The sequence below is a fragment of the Homarus americanus genome, unplaced genomic scaffold (assembly GCF_018991925.1).
Source record: "Homarus americanus isolate GMGI-L3 unplaced genomic scaffold, GMGI_Hamer_2.0 scaffold34921, whole genome shotgun sequence".
NCBI lineage: Eukaryota > Metazoa > Arthropoda > Malacostraca > Decapoda > Nephropidae > Homarus > Homarus americanus.
Window position 1 is genome coordinate 16,204,000 of NW_024741901.1, and position 25,785 is coordinate 16,229,784.

Here is a 25,785-nt window from a genome sequence, read left to right on the forward strand (position 1 = left end):
AGTTGGGTACGAGTAATCTTGGGTACGCGTTGTCTTGGGTACGAGTTGACTTTTTGGGGTAAAATTTATCTCGGGTACGAGTTGTCTTGGATACGAGATGACCCTAACCCATTCTAAATCAAGGTGGTAATATCGACAATATTTACCTACCGGTAGATTTTGCATGAATTCGGGGAAATGTCCTGGTGCGGGTTGAGGACTTTCTACATGACCGCAAGCAGTGTGTGGTGGTTAATGGCACGAAATCATCATCTGTATCAGTAAGAAGCGGGATACCACAGGGCAGTGTATTGGGCCCGCTGCTGTTTGTTTGCTTCATAAAATGACATTCCTGAAGCTGTACATTCCTCCATACAAATATCTGCTGACGACGCCAAGTTATTTCGAGAAATTAAGAACCAAGCGGACTGTGGATAGCTGCAGAAGGATCTCTGCGAGCTTCAAGAATGGTCGAAGAATTGGCTGAAAAGATTCAGTGTCACAAAGTGTAAGAGGATGCACCTGGGACGTACCAACGGTAAGGAGGCGTATCATATGTCCCAACGAGATGAATAAACTGCATTACACGAGACAGAATGTGAAAAGGACTTAGGTGTGTAAGTTGACAATTAACTGAAGTTTTTGGGCCATTGCGAGAAGGTAAACCAGGCAACTTAGTTATTAGGTCTTATAAGAGGGTCCGACTAATTACCCAAATGTAGCCGCAATGAAGTCAAATAATGGTCCTACATGAATAAATTGGACTGCCAATCACTTCTCGACTAGTATTTGGTGTCACAAAGTAAAAAAAAATTTGAAAACGTAATTTAATCTGAGTTAATAGATCGAGTGCATGTACCTAACCTAACCTAACCTAACACAACTCAGATTAAATTAAGTTTACCAATTTTTTGTGACTTTATGACACCAAATAATAATCGAGAAGTGATTCACAGCCCGATTTACGCTTGTAGAACCATCATTTGACTTCATTGCGACTACATTTGGGTACATTTGGGTAATTAGTCGGACCGCTTATAAGAAGGTCGTTCAGATATCTAGATGGTCCGACCCTCATAATGATCTTCAAGATTGAAGTGCTTCCCCGCCTGGAGTACTGTCAACCCGTCTGGTCCCCGAGATATGCTAGGGACTGTCAGCTGATTGAAAATGTCCAAAGGAGAGCCACCAGATTGGTGCCTGCACTGCAGGCAGCACCTCAGGTACCTGGAGAGATTGGAGCGCCTGAACTTGCTTAGCTTATACTACAGACAGACGGGCAAGGGGAGATCTGATTGAGGTGTACAAGCATCTCAAAGGGCACTACTCAGTCGAGTGTACTTACCTGGAGCTGGCGGACGAAGCCGCAAGTCAGGATAACTGTGAGGGGTAACTTTTTCGGAGTGAGAGTTGTGAACTCTTGGAACAAACTGCCAGAGACTGTGGTGACGGCATCATGTGTGAGCTCTTTCAAGACCAGACTTAACCAACACTGGAGCAGGTTCAGATACATTCAGGAGCCAGTGCATGCCCAGTGCTTGGCAACAGTGTAAGAGGTGTAACCGATCGCCCAAGCGGCTCACGAGCCGATCAGTGATGAAGAGGATAAAAGTAAATGTAAAATTAATTTCTGACGTTATTCTTTGCCCCCTGGTTGAAATGGAGTTAGAAATACTCCAACCAAGGAGATCTAAAGGTTGGGGATGGTTAAAACAGTCGGCCGTGTATTGGTCTAAACTGCAATAATACCGAGATGGGTTTTAACCCTTTGGCTGCGGGAGGTTACCTTAAGCTGAATAAAATCATCTGGTGGTAGCCATAATAAAATGACATGTTTGGGAAACGCAGCGAAAAGGTTAAGCCATACATCTTATGTGAGTCGCTTCCATGAACCTTAGCAAGGACAAACTATTACTATACAGTACTTACAGCCCCCACAATTTCGTTAAATACTTTACTTGCCTGTATTTGTAGTTGAAGTTGCCTTCGTGAAATTCACGAAGAAACTCCCGAAACTTCTTCTTTATAGTTTGGAAATTAATCTGACTTTGATCTTGCTGGTCCTCTGAAGAGAAGTTGTCGGAGAAGAAAATGCCAGGATCATCAAAACCTTCCATTGTGGTAATATTTCAGTTATCAAAGTACTGTCCTGCACACGTCCACTCACTATAAACAACAACACTCTATTGTTGGCGGGAAAAATTTACCGCCAAAACCCTGAGCGTGTGTGTGCACTGTGTCCGGCCGCTGCTGATGTACCACAACCCTTCTGAACCAGGCCAGACAACGGGCTCCAAGAGATATTAAGTAGGAAATGATGGACGAATGTATTTTAGAGTGAAATAAATGAAGATTTAGATACTAATTATATTTACGAAACTTACGCTCAAAATATATATATATATATATATATATATATATATATATATATATATATATATATATATATATATATATATATATATATATATATTTATATATATATATATACTGTATATATACTAAAGTTTTAAAGATGGAGATATATCTTCCTTACTAAAGTGAATTTTTGTCAATATAATTTTTATGTTTATAAGCAAATGATCAAAGTTAATAAAATGTAAGTACAAGTATTATTTAAACCAATTGATACTCATTGATTTGAAACATGGCTTCGTTATGTCCTGAATTATGGGTTCGGGATGGAACTGGGGAATGGGAGTCAGTAACGGGCTTCGGACCGCACAGTGAGAGGCAGACGAAGCTTTTTTTTATGAATGATGGAATGACTTCATCCGAAATTCAACTTTATAAAGAGTGTTCCTTAAAAATCCTCGTGCGAAAAAATATATGGACAATCTAACTATGGAAGTTCCGTTCATCATTATCAAACTATTGCCATCCAAAATTTCTGTAGACATTATCATCTTCACATGATGGGAAAATTCATTGAGGATTATATTTTAGAACTATTATAAGTAAATTTACCTGAAATATACAATATCGGAAATTCTAAATTTATGTTATTAACCTGACAAAGTTTCTTTTAAAACAATATAGATTTACTCCTATTGGAATCTCGCTCTATTGTTTACAAAATGGACAAAGTCTTTTATCTAATCCCTATATTGATTTGTATAACCTCATCTAGGAAGTTTATTTATTTAATAAATATATCAAAGTTAATCAAAATTTACTCTAATATAAATATTAATATTAATAAATACAACCATTCATAAGTAAATTACTTTATTTTAACCGTTGGTAGCCGAGCCGAGACTGGTGAACCATAGCCAGGTAACAAGGTGTAACCGTCCCACACAACAGATGAATTATGCACCTTCAATGATAACTCTCCTCCACCTCATTACCTAGTTGGTGTGATACTTAGTCAAGATGGCTAGGAAAAAGGTAAGACATCATAGATATAAATTAGTCATAGTATATACCTTCATTATCTTTTATAAAAGCTTAATTTACCTGTATGAGGATTGGATTTTTTTTCTATTTCAAGTAGAGTATCTTATTTCTGCCTATTTATATGACTTTTCAGATCTTTAGTGACTTAAATGTCTCTCATGTTTTAAATTTTCCAATCGTAATTTGAGAGAGCAACTAGAAAATTTACTAGATAAGGAATATTATCAGCTAAGATTAACTGGTTAAAGTCCACTAAGGCCAATGACATGTGTAGTGTAGTGTAGTTAAGGTCATCGTGGGAATGGTTAACACATCTTCAAATCGCATAGAAGCACTTACTTTTAGGCAATTTCTACCTCGTATATACATTCCTCGGTAAATTTGCACTTCCACCTCCCACTCTGTTAGAAAGTAAAAAATATATTTTTCTAGTGTATTCATGTGTGTTTAGACCGAATATGACCTTCATTTCCGTCGGAAATTGGCCGGGTTTTTTTATCGATTTTTTTTCGTGGGACGTTTTTCGAAAAAAATAATGGCTAAGCGAATAAAAAATGCACCAAAACACACTAGAAAACAAAAACCAAACCTAACCTAACCTAACTGACTCTCACCATATGATGGAATCACCTATTTCTTACTTTATTGGGCTGGTTCTTGTTCGTCGTTGGATTTTGAGATTCTTACACAACGCCACATATGTTGTTCTTTGCAATATTTACATTCAGTCTTGCACTTAAGACACTTTACTGAGGTTGGAAGAACACCATGTGATCGAAAAAATGCTGTAGTTTCTTCGTTTTTTCCCAAAAACTCTCAATCAGCTCCATATACTTTAAGTGACACCCATTGCAGACTTCCATGGTCGGAAATGAAGTTGAATTTCGAAATATGAGAGACCCAAAATAAAAATCGATTTTGATTGGGCCAAAAATACCGCGAATTTAACCACAAATCACTTTAATTGGTTTAAAAAAAATGCTTTTGATTGGTCGCGTGACGTGTACGGGAACGCATGCGCATGATGATTTATGAAGGAGACACGCAGTGTGAGAGGTGAGTTAGGCGATAATGGCGGAAGATTAATGGAAGAAAATAGAGAAAATTTTGGATATGCCATCTCTGTTATTATACATTTGCGACGGTAATGTAATAGATGAAAATGATCTTATAATTAGACGTCTTATTAGAATATGATAATAGATTAATGGTAGGAATGTGGAATATGTAAGCGCAAAAATACCCATTCCTCAACCCTTAAAGCCTCTTGGAAACATGTTTCTTTCAGAAAAATCTCACAAGTGAGGAACGCCTAAAAAAATATATAAAAAATTCTCGATCTGCCAGGCTCCCCGCAAGGGGAAAATATCCGTTTTTGATGAAGGATGACTTGCATCTTCTTTTTTTTTAAACGACGCTTTTCCCTTGGAAATGAAGGCCAGATCTGAACAAAACACATCAAAATACATAAAAAATGAAACATCTCGAGGGTGTGCTAAAATTAATAATTACCCTGGGAATCTTAGGATTTTAGCTTTGGAATCAGTAGTTTAGACAATTCTAAGACAATTTTCTACTAGGTCGTTTCCCTCACAAACAACTTACATATGCCGAGGGGGAAGGGGGCAGAGCCCCCCCAGTGAGTAGGTTAGGTCAGGTCATTTGCAAGCGAAACGTCATAGAAGAAAATTGTCTTAGAATTGTCTAATCTACTGATTCCAATCATTAAATTCCTGAGACTCCCAAATGACCAAAACTAAAACTTTACTGATTAGGGACCTGTTAAAATTGTGTTTATTTTTAACTTGAAAAGGATTCCCCAAAAAGTTGACCAAGAAATTAATAACAACTAGTTTTTTCCTAGTGTATTTGCGGTGTTTTAAGTGAATTGGACCTTCATTTCTGTTGCAAATGAGCCATTATGGAGATAAAACCCTCCCCAATTACCAACAATATTGGTTCCACAGAGTTGGCAGAGCTTTGAAGTCGAGGGAAATTGTGGGGTAAAAACACACAAAGACATGAAGAAACAAAACCAAACGAAACCTTCTACCTTAATTAATAGATGCTAGAGGATAAAGTGTTGCTACTTGTAGGAGGAAGTGGTGAAGTATAGTCTTGTGATCATTGTATTCAGCTTGGAACATGTACTGAGCAAAATATTGTCGGTAATGTTCCTTCTTATTGCCTGCACAAAGCACCCAACTCTTGATATCTTTCCACAATCGTTGTAGATTTTGCATATGAGTGCCTGCAGCACTTCACAGAAATTGGCAGAATAACATGAGGTTTAAAAATGTCAGTGGCAGCGAGTTCCTTTTCAAATATATGATGACTCGTTTGACAAGATAGAAAGACCACCAGTGTGGAGAGACACCATCTTGCAACTAGCCAACTAAAATTGAAAACTCTGAAGGTGTCCAAGAGTTTCACATGACGCAGAGAGCAACACTGATCGGCAGGACATAGTCATGTGACACCACATAGTGTACCGAAATGGGGGGAGCGACGGGCAGTTGCCCCCCCCCCCCCCTTGAGCTAATAAATTATTCCAAATAAACCATTTTTAACAAAATGAAAAGAAAAAATTATTACAATATTGAAATAACTAAAAATAATAGCATCACTAACTAGCAGTGGCTGGTTAATCATCTTTAATTGAATGATAAGCTCATCATGAATGTACAGAAAAATATTAATCATCTCTTATTTCAACAGTACCTTGGTATGTTTAGTTCAAAGTTCGTCTCCCTTGACAAATATCTGGGTACGCCACTGTGACAAGAAGACTTACGGTGATTGGCAGACATAGTCGTGTGAGTCAGATGGAAACAGAATCTCCCGCTAAAATATAATGTCGTAAAGGCCAAGTTCCAAAAGATGAGGCTTTATTCAAGAAAAACCATGATCACCTACAACAAAGAAAATGTATATTTATATACATATACCTGTATACATAACCCATCAAACTCAATAACTTATCAGTTACAGGAAACATCACTAAAATGAAATTAACATTAAAATGATACATGTAACCCATTAAGAAAATCATCACAATATGCTCCGCTAACTAAGATCAACTGAGCAAATAAAAGAAAAATATATAATACCAATGAATGAAAATACATAAATGCAATGTTGCAACTGCCTAGCTAAGCCATACACAGCAATTAGAGGTTCAGATGTTTAGGTGGTTTCTTAAGACGCTCAGACCTGCGTAGAGGCATCCTACTCCATGGAGAATAAGCAACAGGCTGATGTGGTAACTGTGGTTCTACTACAGGCAAGTCAGCAGATCCAGGTCTTGTGTTCTGAGTTGCTGGACCAAGTTCGGCACTCTTGTCGATCTAGCTAAGGTGGTGCCTCAGAGCTGTTAGGAACCTGCAGAGCATGGTCATTAGTGTCCGCAGACACACCTGGCAAGTCCCCTCTCGGCGCTAGATCTTGAACTAATACAGTTGTTTCCTTGCCATCAGCAAAGCACACGTGAGCATACTTAGGGTTTGCTTCAAGAAGCTATGCCTCATTGGCAGCAGGATCGTACTTAGACTGTTTGACGTGACGCCTTACAAGAACAGGTCCTGGTGAAGAAAGCCAAGTTGGAATGTATCATCCACTAGTTGACCGATGCTGGAAGTTGAATAAAGTTTGTGTGGTGTGGCGTTTGTTGCAGTTGACAGTAATGTACGTACTGAATGCAGTGCATCTTGTAGGATGCGTTCCCAGTGGGTGATGGGTAAGTGTTAAGTTTTGAGTGCAAGAGTCACAGCCTTCCAAATTACTTTATTGTAGCGTTCACACTGGCCATTTTTTTGAGGATTGTAGGGAGTGGTTCGGCTGGTAGAAATCCCACGGCTATGTAAAAAAGTCATGAACTTCTGAGGACATGAAGGAAGTGCCTCTGTCTGAGTTTATAAAAGCAGGCATGCCAAAGATAACTAACAGCTAGCAGAGGCATTTGATTACAGTCTGGTCCTTCATATGAGTACTGTATAAGGGAAATCACTGTCAGCAAATATCGATTAGAAGACGATGATGGCAGTAGTCCTTTGAAGTCGATATTGAACCTTTCAAATGGATGTGTAGCTTTGACCAAATGAGACATTTCTGGCTGATAGAACCTCCCCTTACACTCAGCACAAATGGAGCATGAAGTAACTTTCCTCATATCGTGTACTGAGAAAGGGAGGTTTCGCGTTCTAACAAAGTGAACCATTCCTGTGATTCCAGGGTGGCAAAGAGAATTATGTAACTTGACCAACATATTGGAACTGATGGCAGAACAGTACGCCCTGGAAAAAGTATCAGCCGGAACATTATCTTTGCCAGGATGGTACTGTACAGGATGTCAAAACTGTATCAGGCAAGCTCGATCCTCCACCTCTGAATTTTATCATTCTTGATCTTGCCAGACTGTTTAGCATTAGGCATGATTGTCACTGATTTTTGGTCATTGGTAAGGGTGAAGTGACATCCAGTTAGATTGTGTTGCCATTTGCACAGTGCTTCAACAATGACATATGCCTCCTTTTCTACAGCAGAGTGTTTGCATTCACTTGCAGTCAATGTCCTAGAAAAGAAGGCCACTGGTCTACCTGCTTGATTTAAAAGGTGGCAGCAATTGCAATATCTGAGGCATCAGTCTCTATGACAAATGGAATTGTTTCATCAATGGAATATGCTACTTCATTTTCTATTTCACTTTTCAAGCATTCAATAGCCTTAGCAGCTGTCTCCAAAAGTGGAAATCTCTTAGCTTGAGTGAGAGGAGCAATCTTTTCCGAGTAATTTTCAATCCACTGTGAGAGAACATACCAGCAGCACGGTATAGCGAATTTGTATCCTGGGGAAGAGGAAGTTCTCGCAGTGGCTTGCGTCTTTCTGAAACTGGCTTGATTTTGCCCTCTGAGATAGTGTAACCGAGAAGGTTCACAGAGGTCACAGAGAACGAACATTTGTCTGGGTTGAATGTTAAATTGAATCCTTCAACAGCCTCGATAAATCTCCTGAGATTGGAGTTATGCTTCTCCTTACTCTTTCCACAGAGAGTGATATTATCCAAGTAGGCAAAAGTATCAAAGAGTGCGTTGTTGGCGGTAAATTGATCTATTATACGCTGAAAACAAACCACTCCATTGGTGACGCCGAATGGAATTCGACGAAACTGGTAGCGTCAAAAGTGGTGTATGGTTTGCCTTCATCTCGTATGGGAACTTGGTGGTACGCAGATTTCAGGTCAATTGTGCTAAAGAATTTGTACTGAGCTACAGTGTTCACCAGTTCATCAATCTTAGACAGTGGGTAGGCATCCAATAGTGTGTAACAGTTTATGGTCTGCGAGTAGTCCGCCACCATACATTTCTTGTGTCGCTCATTAGTAGTGACTACAGCTTGAGCTCGCCATGGTGAAATGGTGAGCTCAATAATGCTTTCTGTGAGAAGCCTCTTTATTTCTGACTCAATGAACTTCATATCTGGAGCACTGTATTTTCTTGATTTAGTTGCAGTAGGTTTACAGTCTTTAGTGAGACTTCCAAAAAATGGAGGAGAAACTGAAAAAGTTGCTAGTCCACACACATTTAAAGGAGTTTTGTCCATCAAACCTCACACATACACTTTGTGTTGTTTCATAAAATCCTGGCCCAAGATGACATAACAACATAGGTCAGGCAATACAGATAGTCTTACATTATGATATATATGGCCCTCCAGTTCTACATATACTTGACAGTAACCAGATATCTTAGTGCTCAGTGAAGTAGAAGCCTGGTAGAGCCTGGGTGCTCATATATAGGTGGTGCTTACTAACGAGAGACTGACACACAAAACTCTCAGAACAGCCTGTATCCATAAGAGCTATGACTTGTCTCCCGTTTACTTTGATCATGACAGTAGCTTTCAAGAGACTTTCTGAACATACAGCAGTCATTCCTGCTAGAGTGGGATATTGAAGAGCAGCATATGTTGATGATGATTTTGCTGACCTGCACACCTTCCCGAAATTTAAGCCCTAGAACCGATTTCTGTATTGGCGGACTAATCTTCCAGCTGATGAGCAAGCCAAAGCATTACGAAACATTTTCGTAAAAATTTAGTTAACCGAATTTAATATTCTTATGGAAGGTAATTCGTTAACCAAGGCGTTCATTAACCGAGGGACCACTGTACTTTGGATTTACTTAAGAAGCAATAAATAAGCATAATTTCCTGGGTTAACCAGCCACCTAAGGAAAAATAGCTATACAGTAGTTGCAAACTTACCTCAAGAATAGAGCAAATTGGATGGAGGAATAACACTTTCCCTATTCAGGACTTGATTCCTAGTTTACTCTTCGTAAAGAAATAAAATAACCATTGGCACATGCTGTCGCCATCTTTGTTTACATGAGCATCAGGATGCATTTATGTTGTCCGAAGGTTGTGCAGACATTAATGATAATGGTACAGTAAGTCCTTACCTAATGTCGGGGTTACGTTCCTAAAAATGCGATGTTATACGAAACAACGTTAAGCGGATCAATTTTCCCCATGAGAAATAGATAAAATGCAAGAGTTACGTTCCTGAGCCTCCCTTTGCCCCATGAAATACATTACATATACAGAAAATCATTGCCATTTCTATAGAAAATAATGCATACATATGCAACTACTAAGTTTGTATTGGTACTCACCGATGGACGGAGGTGGTAGAGCAAGTGGGTGGTGGGTAGTGAAGCAGAGGAGGTGGATGGCGGGAGGGAGAGGAGGAGGGTTCTGAGTCACTGAGACTCTGCGCCAAGCTGGGAGAGCATAGCGCAGCCAGACGAGAGAGGGCAGTGCACCGTAAAATGTAGTCTGTGACACCGCAAAACGATGAAGTACAGTATTAGATCACCGGGACGTTAAATGAATTTTTGGTCTAAAGTTTAGTGATGTAGTACAGAAAGAACGTTAAGCGTGGACTTAATGTATTCTGTTTCATTCTCACTAATAACAAACAACAGCAGCAGCAGGAGCATTAGAAATTTGGGAACGATTTAGTAGAGACCATAGAGTAGCTACATACAGTATTCGAAAGTCACAAGCATAGGTTTTTCCTAGGTTTTTGATGGTGAATTAAAAGAATATGAACTTTATTTTTGGCAAAAGTGAATATTTATGGAGATACGACTCACAAGCAATGATGATTGTTGTATCAGTGAAATTGTGGGTAAACACTAGTCAAACATTTAGCAACCTGACCTAACCTTTCCTAACATGGGATAAAACTTAATTATAAATAAAGCTGACCGTATTTATCCAATGGAGGAGCAATAAAAGTTATTCTAAGCTCTGTTGTACAGTATTTCACACAAAGCCTGTTCCTTCATCTTATTCTTAAGCAACGGGATCCTCCAATGGGGATAACCAATGCCAACTCTGTATATGGTCGTACTGTAGTAGCATTTTACAGACTCCAACTAGAAAGCGTGAGGCTTTCAGAAATTCATCCGTATGTGGTACAGTATACATATATAAAGGACCATAAGATATGACATTAAAGTACTGTAATTTATTCTTAATTTCAAAGATAATATTTATGATGCCAGCAATTCCAACTTCTGTTGGAATCACACACAAACAGACTACATCCTTGACCACAGGAGGGTCAAGACCTATCAGGCGCTGCTGCTGCGCAGCTGCCCCCCTTAGCCGATGTTCGGCCCATTCCACAAGTTCCCTCTCCCTGACCCATCCTCTCCATCGGGATATCTACATAATCAAAAGTGACAATTTCGTTTCGGAAAGAAGTGGGATCTGTGATGAGCAGTGTTTAAGCCAGTGAACTCGGCACTAGACAGTACCAACGAGAGCAGTGACCCACCAGTGAGATAAGTACCCCTGGGAACCTACCGCCATCTTCTGACCAGGTGGTGTTAATCAGTTAACCATGAGAACAAAAGTAGGTCGGCTTTACACCTGACTACGAGATAACACAGCACCACCTAGCAGAGAGTGAGGTACTGTGACACCACACGGTGTCTCCATGACCACGTGAGGTCCTTCATATCAACGCCCGAGGACGAGTTACTGCACCACGTAAACACCACACCATCCGATGTCTCCATAACTACATGAGGTCCTCATATCAACACCTATGGATGAGTTACTGCACCATGTGAACATCACACCACCTGATGTCTCCATGACTATGTGAGGTCCTCATATCAACACCTATGGACGAGTTACTGCATCACATGAACACCACACCACCCAATGTCTCCATGACTATGTGAGGTCCTCATGTCAACACCTATGGACGAGTTACTGCACCATGTGAACACCACACCACCCGATGTCTCCATGACTATGTGAGGTCTTCATATCAACACCCGAGGATGAGTTACTGGACCACATGAACACCACACCACCCGATGTCTCCATGACCATGTGAGGTCCTTCATGTCATCACCTACTGACGAGTTACTGCATCACAAGGCCTACGTGACCTCACACGGTATGGCAAGAGACCAGCTCGGGCCATCAACTGCAAACTATAATAATTTGCATGTTCAATTCATTTTCCTGCTCTTTTTAGTAATGACAGCTTTTGTTAAACAACCCACCTACCCCATGTCTTTGTACAGTTTGCCATTAAGTCATTTTTTTCTAATGTATATTTTCAGCCTTTGCGCTGCAGAACTTTTTCAATAAACCGTGAATTAATATTATTATTATTATTATTATTATTATTATTATTATTATTATTATTGTTATTATTATTATTACACACACACAAAAATAAAATAAATAATTCACATGCATGGATATATCCATACATGCATTCATGCTCAGGTGAACAAGATAATGAATGGTGCAAGAAAAACAAGAGAAAATCATAATAGCAACCAGGGATTCTCTTTCTATTTTAATTGATATTCTTCATGATTAGTCTCCACAATACTGTACCATTTGCACATGCATTTTTTTTATTCTTACTAACCTTAGCTACCTGTTTTAACTGAGAGTTTTGTACTGTACATATTGGAACATAATCAAAAATATTATTGGCTTTATATTGCATTATAATGATATAGTACAGTACCTGTAATTTTAGAGGTTGCCCAGACCCTTATATACTAATTACTCAGCACATATATCCAATGATCAGTTAATCGCCGTAGTATTGCCCCCCAAAATAACATGCAGAGTAATTACAGTATATCATATTGGTTTTCAATGTTTTATAGTGTAGACTAATATTTTTCACTGGTCAACAGATTCGCAGCACCAGTTCAGAATCAGCGAGTTCAACGAGTGGCTCCTCCTCATCCTCTTCAACATCATCCTCCTCTTCATCATCGTCATCATCATCTGACTCATCTTCATCCTCAGACACTGACCAGTCTTCAGCAGTCTCGACTAGGTGGGTAATGATATATGAGGTATGTGGGTAAATATTTTTCAGGGACTTGGGCTGTAAGTACTTTAATATTAAAAGAATTTATGGAGGTTTCAATGTACACTACTGTACAAACGTTTTTCATTTTTTATTTGATATACAGTACAGCATATAATTTTCTGATAATTTTTTGATTTACTGGTCATCAGCTATGACCTTTAAGAATGCTGCAATTAAATTAATTTTGTGTTCATCTGTGACGCAAGATGATTTGAATACTTCTAAGCTTTTTTCCCAAGCAATGGGATGATTATTATTCCTAACATGAATGAACAGGGCACTGCTTTCAGATGCTGTTCTGATAAATAAACCTTAGTGATGGTCAGTACAAAACTGATAATATGTTTCATAAATTTATTTGTCAGTGGCCCAAGGTTAAAAATGCTTTGAAAACCTTAGAGCTAGATGTAGGATAGTTATTTAGTGGGTCCCATATTTTTGACCTGACCTGACCTGACTAGTCATGTTGCCCCCTTTCTCTTAAGCTCCTCTATGTGTGTGTTGGTGTTGGTGTGGGGATTAGTGGATGACATCATTATGACCTGACCTCATGTTTAATAAGGTCACCCTGTATATTTAAGGCTCTCTCTGTCCATGTAATCCAGTTGCCTCTGAAGATGTCTTGAATAAAGACGAAAGCTAAGGTGCTCCGTTGTTTCCCCTTTCCCCGTGTGATTTTATCAAGATATATATATATATATATATATATATATATATATATATATATATATATATATATATATATATATATATATATATATATACAAATCGGGACTGCTGCGCTCATTAAGCTGTCGCTGTCACGACATTCAAACTTTCACCTGTACAGAAGGTGCAATCTTATTATTGAGTGTTGTTGTGTGTATATATATATATATATATATATATATATATATATATATATATATATATATATATATATATATATATATATATATATATATATATATATATATATATGGTGCGTGATCTAGGTATATGCTGATAACCACATATATATATATATATATATATATATATATATATATATATATATATATATATATATATATATATATATATATATATATATATATTATATATATATATTATATATATATATATATATATATATATATATATATATATTATATATATATATATATATATATATATATATATATATATATATATATATATATATATATATATATATATACATACATACATACATACATACAGATTGCTTCGCTTTCTGGCGGTCCCACTTTTCTGGCGTTTCCCGCGTTCTGTGGTACCCTGCCGAGCTGGATGCTCACTTTCATTGGTCGTGTGCTTTGCTACCTTGGAGAGTGGCTGGCGGTCCTCTCGCGCCGTGCCATTTTTGGATCCAAACCTCCTGCCATCTCTCCCGCCCTCTCCCGCCATCCGCCATGTTGTGTAAGCGGCGCGAGTAGGTTGCGCAGTGTATGTCTTTGTTGCGTTATCGGTGACGTCATATGACGTAGCGGACTGTGATTGGGCAAAGCATCCTTACCTCCCTCCCTGCTAGCTGTGATTGGTTTAATGTAGTACTATGACGTGCCCCGCCGCGGGAGCGTTCAAGCCCCTCAACCTACCGCGTCAGTTACACCCCTCCAGGCTACACCGTGTATATCGGTATCCATTGTTCCATAAGAATGGCTTCCACCGGACCACCACCACCACCACCACCACAAAGAAACCTTGCATTACCTGGACCCAGCCGCCCTAAGCCAAAGAAGACATGACGTTCCTTAAGCTACGAAATTAAATATAAGATCATACAAGAGTTGGAGAAAGGAACAAGACAGGTTGATCTCGCGCGCCAGCATGGTGTTAACGAGTCTACGATCAGGACAATTAAGAAGGATGCAGCCAAGATAAAGGAGCACATGAACATCACAAAGTCTACAGGTGCTTCTATGATCAAATATTGCCACACCCAGGTGCTTCTCAAGACAGAAAAATTACTTGTGAGCTACTTGGTGCGTCAGGCGCGACGGAACATGGCGGTGGACACGCGCTCAGTTAAGGAGTACGCACGTGAACTGTATGCTGCAGTGTCACAAAAGATGGGAATTACAGAGCCCAAACCCTTTAATGCTTCCTCTGGGTGGTTACAGAGGTTTAAGAAGAGAAACAAGATCACCAATATCAACATTGGTGGTGAAGAAGCTAGTGCTGACCGTGTTGCGGCTAGGGAATTTCCTCCGTTTTTACGTGAGATTATGGAGGAAGGACAGTACACCGACGACCAGGTGTTTAACATGGACAAATCTGGTCTTTTTTGGAAAAAGCTACCTTCCAAGACCTTCGTTGTAAAGAATGCCAGCAAGTGTCGGGGCCGGAAGTTGCAGAAGGAGCGCATCACTGTCCTGTTTACCACCAATGCCTCCGGTACCTGTAAGCTCAAGTTATCGGTGATCCACACAGCACGCAAGCCGCACGCCTACAAGAGCATGGACATGACCAAGCTAAATGTCCACTGGCTGACCGCACGTAAGGTGTGGATGTTCTCTACACTGTCCCTCTCCTGGTTTGATGACTGTTTCATTCCCGATGTGAAGAAATTCTGTGAGCAACGTAATGTGCCATTCAAGATTTTGTTGCTGCTGGACAACGCACTAGGACACTCGCCCCTACTGTTAGATCGTCACCCCAACGTAAAAGTGGTCTTCCTTCCTCCCAACACTACGTCTATATTACAGCCCATGGACCAAGAATTGATCTGTAATGTAAAAGCTGCATTCTCTGCTAAAAAATTCAAGCTCCTGAACAACTACACCAACACCAAGGAAGAGTTGCGTAACCTGAGTGACACCAACACTGATAGCAAGAGCGAAGACGACGAGAATCAACAGTTGGCAGAGCAAGAAGTACTTTTAAAACAATTCTGGAGAACATTCAACGTCAAGAAAGCTGTGGACTTCTTGGTGGAGGCATGGGATCAGCTGTCTGTAGCAACTGTTCGTCATGCATGGAGACATGTGTTGCAAGGCATTCCGGGTGTTAGGCAGAGTAAATCTGTGACTGGTGAGGTTCAGACTGTTGCAGTAGTAGTGGACCTTGCCAGAGAAGCTGCGCAAGTTTTACAGTTGCAGGCTTCTCCGAGACCACCAACGACGACATCCTGGAGGTGATAAGGGATCCTGATGTGACTACCGACGAGATGGTAGATGATGATGACGTCAGTGAAGAGGCAGGTGGTGCGTCATCCCCAGAAGAACGCCGCTTATCCCATAGTAATGTTAGGGGTGCCATCGAGTGTATTGAGAAAGTCAAGCTCCTCCTTTCCGACGACCCTGACGCAAACAGGTATGAAATCTTCACTACCCAGGTGTTGCAGACTATGGAGCCCTACATCAAGGTTTATTACGACAACATAAACACCAGCCGTCAGCAAAGCATAACAGAGTTCTTCGCCCGCAATCCACCACAGCCAGCCCAAGCCAGTGATAGTGACAGAGGCAGAGACAGTGATGATGACTTTGAGGGATTTGTCAGGGAGGCACTAGTAAGTGTGGATGACACCGATGAAGACTCACCTGAGGGCCAGTAGCCTGCCCTCTGCCTCGGAACCAGCCTTCTTTCCCCTACGCCGACCCATCTCTTCTACTAACGTAAGTGTTAACCCCAACCTTGTTTTTTCTAACCTAACCTCTAGTTTATTCTTCTCTTATTGACTGTTCCCTTCTATATTATGTGTGGGTGAATACCATCATAAAGTTAAGATGTTATTTTTAGTAAAATGTACGTATTGTGTCGGAAAAAAGTGGAGTTTGGGGGTCGGCCCGGTCTCTATTTCAATTAATCCCATATGTTATGTTGTTCACTTTACGCGTTTCTCACTTTACGCAGGCCGCCGTGGGTTGAATTAACCGCGTAAAGTGAGGGTTCACATATATATATGCCGGTTGACAACCCTTTATCCGAAATTCCGAAAACCGAAAAGCTCTGAAAACTGAAAGTTTTTTGTGGAGTAATTTTTTTTTTTTTTTTTTACAGGGATTAGCCCACCCAGGTATAGATCACTGACCCACATCGGGGCCTGGGGGGCGAAAATGTAATAGTAATATTAATTATATTAATAATAATAATTATAATAATAATACCTGTAATTATTCATAGTAAATAAAAATTTTAATTAAAAAATACACCAAAATAAAATAATAATGATAACAATAATACTGTATTAATAAAATAATAATAATTATAATAATAATAAAGAAATACAAGAATGAAAAAAAGATAAAAAGTGAGTAACACGACCTACAGTAGACCTATGAATTATTATTATTACCTGTATTATTAATATTATCATTATTATTATTATTATTAATATTATTATTAATATTATTATTATTATAATAATATTTTCGGCCCCCCCCCCAGGCCCCAGTGTGGGTCAGTGAGTTGTGCCCAAATGGGCTATAAAAAAAAAAAAAACTAACCATTCTGAAAACCGAAAAATTCCGAAATCCGAAATGCCTCTGGTCCCTTTTTTTAGTTTAACAAATTTATTGGCAGAGCTTGTAGTACAGTTTGCCTATTCTGAGTAATTCAGTCAGGTCTTGACACTGAGGGTGGTATCACTTCTCACTGTCACGCAGGACAGAGGTTCACACACAAAGAAATACATAATATTCATTAACAACTATAAATGTATATAGGTCAGATTCATATGGGTAATGTCACTGTTCACTGCCATGCAGGACAGAGGTTCGTACACAAAGAGTTGCATCATATTCATTGACAGTACATATACAGTAGTACCCCGCTTAACGCGGTCAATAAAACCCACAGGGTACCGTGTTAAGTGAAAACCGCTCTAAGTGAACAACAGAACATATGGGATTAATTCCAATAGAAACTGGCCCGACCCCCAAACTCTACTTTTTCCAACACAATACCTATGTTCTAGTAAAAATAACATCTTAATTTTATGATGGTACATGCACACAATTAATACTTAAGAGAAATAGAGAAATACAGTCGCCAAGTTAATGTCCATTCAAATAATGGACTCAACTGCCTCCCCCTCTTCTCACACTACACTGCTGGCTCTTCCCTCTCTGAGAAATTTTGGGGGGAAACCACTAAATTTTAATAAATAATACCTCAAATTTAAGTTAGGATAATACAATTGACATTGCTGGATTCCTTGTAAGACCAGGAATATTTTGAATATAAATGTCATATATTTTGCACAAAAGATAACATATTTACTCAGAGTAAACATTATATCTAAAATTTGTATGTCTAATGCAAAATCTATGATGTTTATATTCAAAATGATCACCAAATTGTAAGAATTCCAGCAATGTAAATTATATTCTGGCCGGGTAATTTGTATGAATTTTATGAGCTAAAACAAATATCTTCAGTTAATAAAAAAAAAATATTCTTCACAACACTATCTGTCAATCAAAGTACCCCACCTTGCCTCCCCCCCTCTTCCAACCGCGGTCTGTCCCAACCCTCCCCCCCACCCCCCACCAATCCTCCCTTCAAGAGATGTTGGGTGAAAAAACTAAATTTTAACATTTAGTATTAAATAATACCTCAGATTAAAGTTAGGATAATATAATTGACATTGCTGGATTCCTTGTAAGACCAGGAATATTTTGAATATAAATGTCATATATTTTGCACAAAAGATAACATATTTACTCAGAGTAAACATTACATCTAAAATTTGTATGTCTAATGCAAAATCTATGATGTTTATATTCAAAATGATCATCAAATTATAAGAATTCTAGCAATGTAAATTATATTCTGACCGGGTAATTTGTATGAATTTTATGAGCTAAAACAAATATCTTCAGTTAATAATAAAAAAAATATTCTTCACACGGTAACAGATGGTCGGTCGGTCCCTCCCTCCCCCCCACCACCCACCAACCCTCCCTACCAGATGTGTGGGAAAACCAGAATATTTACCTTTTTAGTAATAAATAATACCTCAAACTAAAGTTAGGATAATATAATTGACATTGCTGGATTCCTTGTAAGACCAGGAATATTTTGAATACAAATGTCATATATTTTGCACAAAAGATAACATATTTACTCAGAGTAAACATTATATCTAAAATTTGTATGTCTAATGCAAAATCTATGATGTTTATATTCAAAATGATCATCATATTGTAAGAATTCCAGCAATGTAAATTATATTCTGGCCGGGTAATTTGTATGAATTTTATGAGCTGAAACAGGCAGGCAGGCAGGGTGGCGGGTGGGGCAAATCTAAAAATAGCTCTCGAGCCGGGCACTCTGCGCGTATACGTGGAAAAAACCCGCGTTAAGTGAAAGTTCAGCTCTGGCGAGGCACCGCGTATACGTGAAATCGCGCTAAGCGAAACCGTGTTAAGCGGGGTATTACTGTACATATATGTAAACACACACACACACACACATATACATATATACATACATATATACATATACACATATACGTATATACGTACACATATACACGTACATGCACATATACATGCACACACGCACACATACATACATATACGTCGGTCAGATTCATGTGGGTAATGTCACTTTCCACTGCCATACAGGACAGAGGTTCGTACACAAAGAATGCATCATATGCATTGACACTATATTTTGGTCAGATTCATGTGGGTAATGCCACTGTTCACTGCCACGCAGGACAGAGGTTCGTACACAAGGAAGGAAATACATCACATTCACCAGCAGCATATATAGGTCAGTGGATCACATACATTGGAGTCATATTCTAATTGAAGACTAATCAGTGTGGGCTAGCAAATTTGGGATAAACAGCAAGAATGTCCTCAAGCACACCTGATTCAATGAAGTAATTACATAGTTCAAGATACAATAAGTCAGGTGGCCTGAAGTCTTTGACAGTGTCACATTCAATAATATAGTGTTCAAGTGTATGCTTTAAAGGTTTATCACAAAGTTTACATGCTGAGTGTTCCGGTATGGGTACAGCGTTACTAACTTGCCAGATGTGTCTGTATCCTAACCTAATTCTGGCCACGACTACATCACATTGTCTGGTTCTGTCCTTATGCTGGCCATACCGGTACCTCTTGTTACAAAATTTGTCATATTTACTAATGCTACAACTGTCAGGTCTCTCTGCATTTCTCACTTCTTCTAGATCAGAGTTCATGATTCTGACTTGAATGTTTTTAATTACAGCATTGGACAGACCAAGGTCACGGTCAACATTTTCTTTCTTACATGCCTCTGGTCCCAAGGATTTCGGATAAGGGATTGTCAACCTGAATATACAGTCGGCCTTAACATACGCGGGGGTTAGGTAACAGATACCCGTGAATGTTAAAAATCCATGTACTTTTGCTGCCCCCCCCCCAAAACACCCCTGGGTCCCCATGTCCTTATTTACGGTATATACCTGTGTGTAGTTCGAGTTTTTAAGACCAAATTATTTGGCAAAAAATTGGGGGTCGACCACTAAACGGGTAATAGTTTCGTTAGGTTGAAAAATATTTACCAATAACTACCAGTAAACAATGGAAACGATGCACCAACGCACCACCAGCTGTGAGTGTCGGTACAGTTGCCAGGGCAGATCTCTTGCGTCATCGTAGTAGCCAAATGCATGGTATGGTATGCACAGGACGATGTAAAACATAAAGTTTTCATTTTTTAAAGTTTATTCTTAGATACTGTACATAAATTTTTGTTCATTACATTTGAAACTTCAATCTTTGTCAATTAAATTTGAAACAAAAGAAAACTACGATTCCGTATTTCTAAATACCGGGTATTTTCATTAAAATATTACATCACAAGTATATTTTACCTTAACTGTGACTGAATGAATATGTTCTCAGAAATAAATATGGAAATGTAATATTTTTGCTGAAATGACGTACGTATTACAGTGGAAAGTGGGATAAAATCATGACGAAAACAATGACTTTCGCTTTCTTTCGTTGTTCAAAAGATTTTACCGTGGAACAAACCTGTACTGTACATGTACTAAATGATTATGGTACTTAAATTGTTATGTCTATTGCAAATATAGATTATTTATACAGGTATTCAAATAAATCACTATCTTACAAGAATCCCAGCAATGTAAGTTATATTCACCCAGGTCGTTTGGTTGGCAAATTATGAGAAGAGCTTAGTCACTCTTAAGTAATGAAAAATAAACACGTAGGCCTTCAGCGCCAACTGTCACATCTTATCTCAAATAAATAAACAAACACCAGACACTGTCACCTCACCTCCCCCTGTTCCCCCCATGCTCGCTGGCTACCTCCCTCCTTGTGTTCCCAGACAAAAGATTGGTGATAACTTTATTCTTTAAGGTGTTTTTGTATATAATATCTCAGACTAAAGTTAGGAGATTATATTTTACATTCACTGGCATTTTAAAATGGGAGAAGCGTAGTAGGACTGTTAAATAAACACACAGAGACCTTCAGCTCAAACTGTCAAACATATCACCTCAACCCCTTCCCCACCCCTCGCTGGCTGTGGCTCATCCCTTCCTCCCTCCCCCTCCCTCCCCCATCTGCTCAGCCGGGGGTTTATTTAGGCTTACAGTTTTTATCTTATATAATATCTCAGACTAAAGTTAGGAGATTATAATTTGCATTGCTGGAATCCTTGCAAGACAGCCAATAATTTGAATATAAACGTCATATATTTTGCTCAAGAGATAAAAATTGTTGTACATTAGTGTGCAGTACTGGTTTTCAGTTAAAAAACTGTTGTATTACAATAATATTCCCTCCAAATTAACTTGAATAAATACTTGAGTGGAAATATACAATATTTTTGTTGAAACTACCCTCGTTTCATTGTAAAGTGTCGTAATAATAAATGGTAAACAATTTGCCTTCGGCACTCTGTGTTTCAGGCACGGCGAGCCTCAGTTTATAGGACGTAGAGTGATTTTACTAAAGGTTTTGTTGTTCCAATACCCTCAAAAACTTGGGTCGACCTATAAACAAGGAATATCATAAATTAACGATTTTTTGGTAAAAAAATCAGGGTCGGCCTACAATGCTGATGTCAACACAAGCGTGGTTACAGCGAGACTGACTGAGTGAGGGAGTGCAGGGGTGGCGTGACGGGTGTGTGTGTGTGTGTGTGTGGGGTGGCGGGCGGTGTGCGGTGCCGCGCGCGATTTGAATGTACTTCAATTACTTCAATGTACTTCAATTCCTCCGGCGGCAATCCGCGTATTTGCGAATCCGTGTATGCTAAACCTGCGTATGTGAAGGGCCGACTGTGTATATATATATATATATATATATATATATATATATATATATATATATATATATATATATATATATATATATATATATATATATATATATATATATATATATATATATATATATCACGGGAAAGGGGCTCCGTTGTTTCCCTTTATTTATCAAGACTATCTGATCACATTTTTCATTGTGGATCTACATGAAAATACATATATATATATATATATATATATATATATATATATATATATATATATATATATATATATATATATATATATATATATATATATATATATATATATATATATATATATATATATATATATATATATATATATATATATATATATATATATATATATATATATATATATATATATATATATATATATATATATATATATATATATATATATACACATATACATATACAGTATTTACGAGATTATGCTCCAGGGCAACTAATGGATAGTTGGATTAGTGAATAATTTACCAGTGTCTCATGGAAATAAAATTGTTAATGGTCCTGGCTGGCTAGTTAGGGGAAAATTTCATAATTAAAACCCTAATGCACATTTGTAAATTAAATAGATTGATAGTACAACCTCTGAGGTTAAGGTGTGAGTAGGGGATTAGAAACTGAGTATGAAGAAGAGCCAGTGTTGTGGCCAGACAATGACACTGGCCTCTCAGCACTGGTGAAGGAGTATGGTAGTTGTCAGGCTGGGTGGATATTGCTGACAGACTGCCAGAGAGTGAGGGTATGCTGTATTTGTGAGGAGAGAGGTGTAACATGTGAGGAGAGAGGAAGATGTAGAAACAATTCAAGGTAAGACCTTTGTAGCTTTCTTGAGAAATGAAGAAGTGTGAGAAGTTGAAGATGATGGTTTTGATTTTTCAGAACTTCTGAAATGATGGATGCCTGCTGTTGTGACATCCTAACCATATGTTCATGAAATTTAGTGTAGATCTTTAGGTCCCTTTCAAGGAAAGAAGTGACTTCTCTAGGTACAGGTATAAAGCATATTAACTCAGTCGTTTTTCTTATGAATATGGCCACCATCTTGTGACTGAACCGCTTCTCAGACACAGGAATGTTACACTTGGGAAAAATATATCTTGTCTCATTCTCCATAAGTTTAGGAGCTTGTCAGTAGTCACCTCCTTGTGATGTGTTTCAAGGAGACTATTGATAGTTGAGATCCTAGTCATATTTTGAACCCAGTATTGCCTGTGACTTGCTCCAGTTTGATGTCCCTCAATTCTGCATCTTTGTCAAGTTAGCCCATGAAGGGGAGGTGTCAAGGGGCGGTGGTGATACACCACTTAAGCTATGGTCACACTAGAGTTTTCCGTGCAATAAATCCACAGTAGCATTTCATCCACAGGTAATAAGTCAACGGTACAATCTGCACACTGGTCACACTGGTGAAAGGAACCGTTGGCCAAGCACCCAGCTCGCACGGCTAGTTTGAGCTCAGTTGGAGAGCAGGATGGCTTCATTGTATGTTTCTATGGCAGCATTAACCACTTTAGTGAGATGTGTGGTCCTGTTAAAGACCACAACAAAAAAGAAATGATTGTAGCATCCAGGCGATGTTTGTTTACAAAAGTGACTCGAGTACTCATGAGTCATATGAAATTCCCATCGTGATGTTTTCTTATTATTATTTTGTATTTACTATGACATTTTTGCTTGTGTTTTGTTACTGAAATACACTTTTTATATTTTTGGTACATTTTGATATTAATAAGAATGGTGTAAATTTTATGGATACAATAGACTCTCTTTAACAAATGTCAACTCACCGTACCGTGGATTTTCAGACACTCCGTATTGTCCCATTTTCGACAACAGATAAGTTGTTGTAGTAGAGACAACTTGAGGAGTTCATTGATTTATTCTGGGTAAAAACTCTGGTATGACCGCAGCTTTAGTGAGGCATTGTCTTTTATTTGACTTACTGCAAATGATGGAGAATATAAATACAGTACTGTATTTAAATAATGATCCTAACTTTATTACTGTGGATAATCAATACATGAATGTTATGCATATAAATAATTAGGAGTCTTCTGTGTAATGATAAACAAAATGCCCTCAGAGAATTCATTACCAGCATTGTTTTACCATAATTATCAGTGTAGGAATGATGATAAAAATGTGGTTTTATTATTATTATTAATTTTTTTTTATTTAATTATAGTTTAGTTATGAATTACTGTATCCTGTATAATCCTGACCAACATAAATGATGTACAGTATTATTATTTTTTTATTTTGCTAGATTTTTTAGACTTAGTATTACTTATTTTCAATGCTTGGTTTTGTTTATGCATGTGTGTTGCACTGATTTACAACTGTGGGTGTTGACAAGTGTGTGATGGAAATCCCGCACCTGTGTGAGCAACAGTGTAGTAAGGTAGCCTGGCTTGCATCAGCATGGTGGCTGTGCTGGTGAGTCTGCCATTAATCTTGTGTTATGCTTCACCCCACTTAACACTACCTGCATGTGTTGCAGAAGCCGTGCCCGCTCCCGTGCTGCTTCCACTGACCGGGACTCCCCCCAGAAGCCTACTCCCCCAACCCAGGCTCCTAAAGGGGGGAGAGAACTCCCTCCTGCCAACCCCCCTCAGACCCGCCCCCCAACCAGGTACCCAGGGGCTGCACCTCACCTTCCACCCTGACCTTCTTCCCTTATATCCCCTTCATATAATTCATATCTCTGTAACAATCAACCACATATACATCTTAGGTTTCATTTTTTATGGGTAGTGATGCTTAGGCTCAGTGTAGCCTGTTTCATTAATCTGATGTCCCCAAATGTGCTTGGTACTTCCTTTGTAAATCAGGTATATAAATATATACCGATATTCAGTGCATTTACTTCCCTACCATTGAAATAATGGCTTAAAGCCATAATTTTTCCCAAAATGTTACTTATTGAATTAAAGAGGGATGTTTTCAGAGACTCTCTTTAATGCACAGTGTTCAAAATTGCAAGCATGCAAGCATTTGTTTTTCTGATATCATTTTTATTTTTTTCATTTATTTTTTATTTGTAATTTCACTGCAGTATTGTTTTATTTTAATTATAAAAAGGTGATATAAATGATCATTATCCCTGACTATATTTCCAGTGCTTATTAAGATCCTTTGGTATCATTTTATGTACGGTTGTTTTAAAGATCTACACATCACGTTACTTTGAGATGTCTGTTGACTTTACTGTTACTAGGAACCTGAAGGTTCAGTATTCCTACTTATGAATAGAAATATTTCAGATTATTGAAAGAGATAATAAACTGTCTCTTTATTATTGACCTCATTGTGCATAGATTGAGGCATGTACAGTCACTCCAAAAATTATCTATGTACAAAATTGTGTTCAGAAAATATGACACAAAAGACAAAGGGTTTTAATAACCCTATTGAGGTAACAGGAGTTGCAATGTTCATTCTGAAATTCATGGACCCCCCCAAGTACAGATAGTTTTTTTGAGTGAGTGTACAATATGTTCTAGACTAATCTGAAAACCTGTTCACATAATATTGTTGTGCTCTGCTCTTTGCCCAAGCTAGGTATCTCTTAGTGAAACCTTTATTTAATTTTAGTGCCTTGGTCATTTTATTTAAACTGTCAGTTCATACACTCATGACATTCCTTTCATTTATAATCCAGATCTATTTATTTTTATTGCTGAATACATTTATGCTGTTGCTTGTGATTC

The 25,785-nt window shown here is 38.3% G+C and overlaps 2 protein-coding genes across 2 annotated transcripts in view; one reads left to right on the top strand and one right to left on the bottom strand.

Annotated features, from left to right (window-relative positions):
* LOC121876239 (DNA replication licensing factor Mcm5-like) overlaps window positions 1-2,252 on the bottom strand; it is a 29,449-nt gene extending 27,197 nt beyond the window's left edge. Inside the window, exon 1 of the mRNA XM_042381244.1 lies at window positions 1,942-2,252. Within this exon, the coding sequence (XP_042237178.1) occupies window positions 1,942-2,096 (155 nt within the window). The 5' untranslated portion in view covers window positions 2,097-2,252. The remainder of the gene's footprint in view (window positions 1-1,941) is intronic.
* A 1,007-nt stretch (window positions 2,253-3,259) lies between these two features.
* Window positions 3,260-25,785, top strand: part of LOC121876127 (histone acetyltransferase KAT7-like) — a 181,311-nt gene continuing 158,785 nt past the window's right edge. The window contains 3 exon segments of the mRNA XM_042381064.1: window positions 3,260-3,369; window positions 12,618-12,763; window positions 24,576-24,707. Of these exon segments, the coding sequence (XP_042236998.1) occupies window positions 3,355-3,369; window positions 12,618-12,763; window positions 24,576-24,707 (293 nt within the window). The 5' untranslated portion in view covers window positions 3,260-3,354.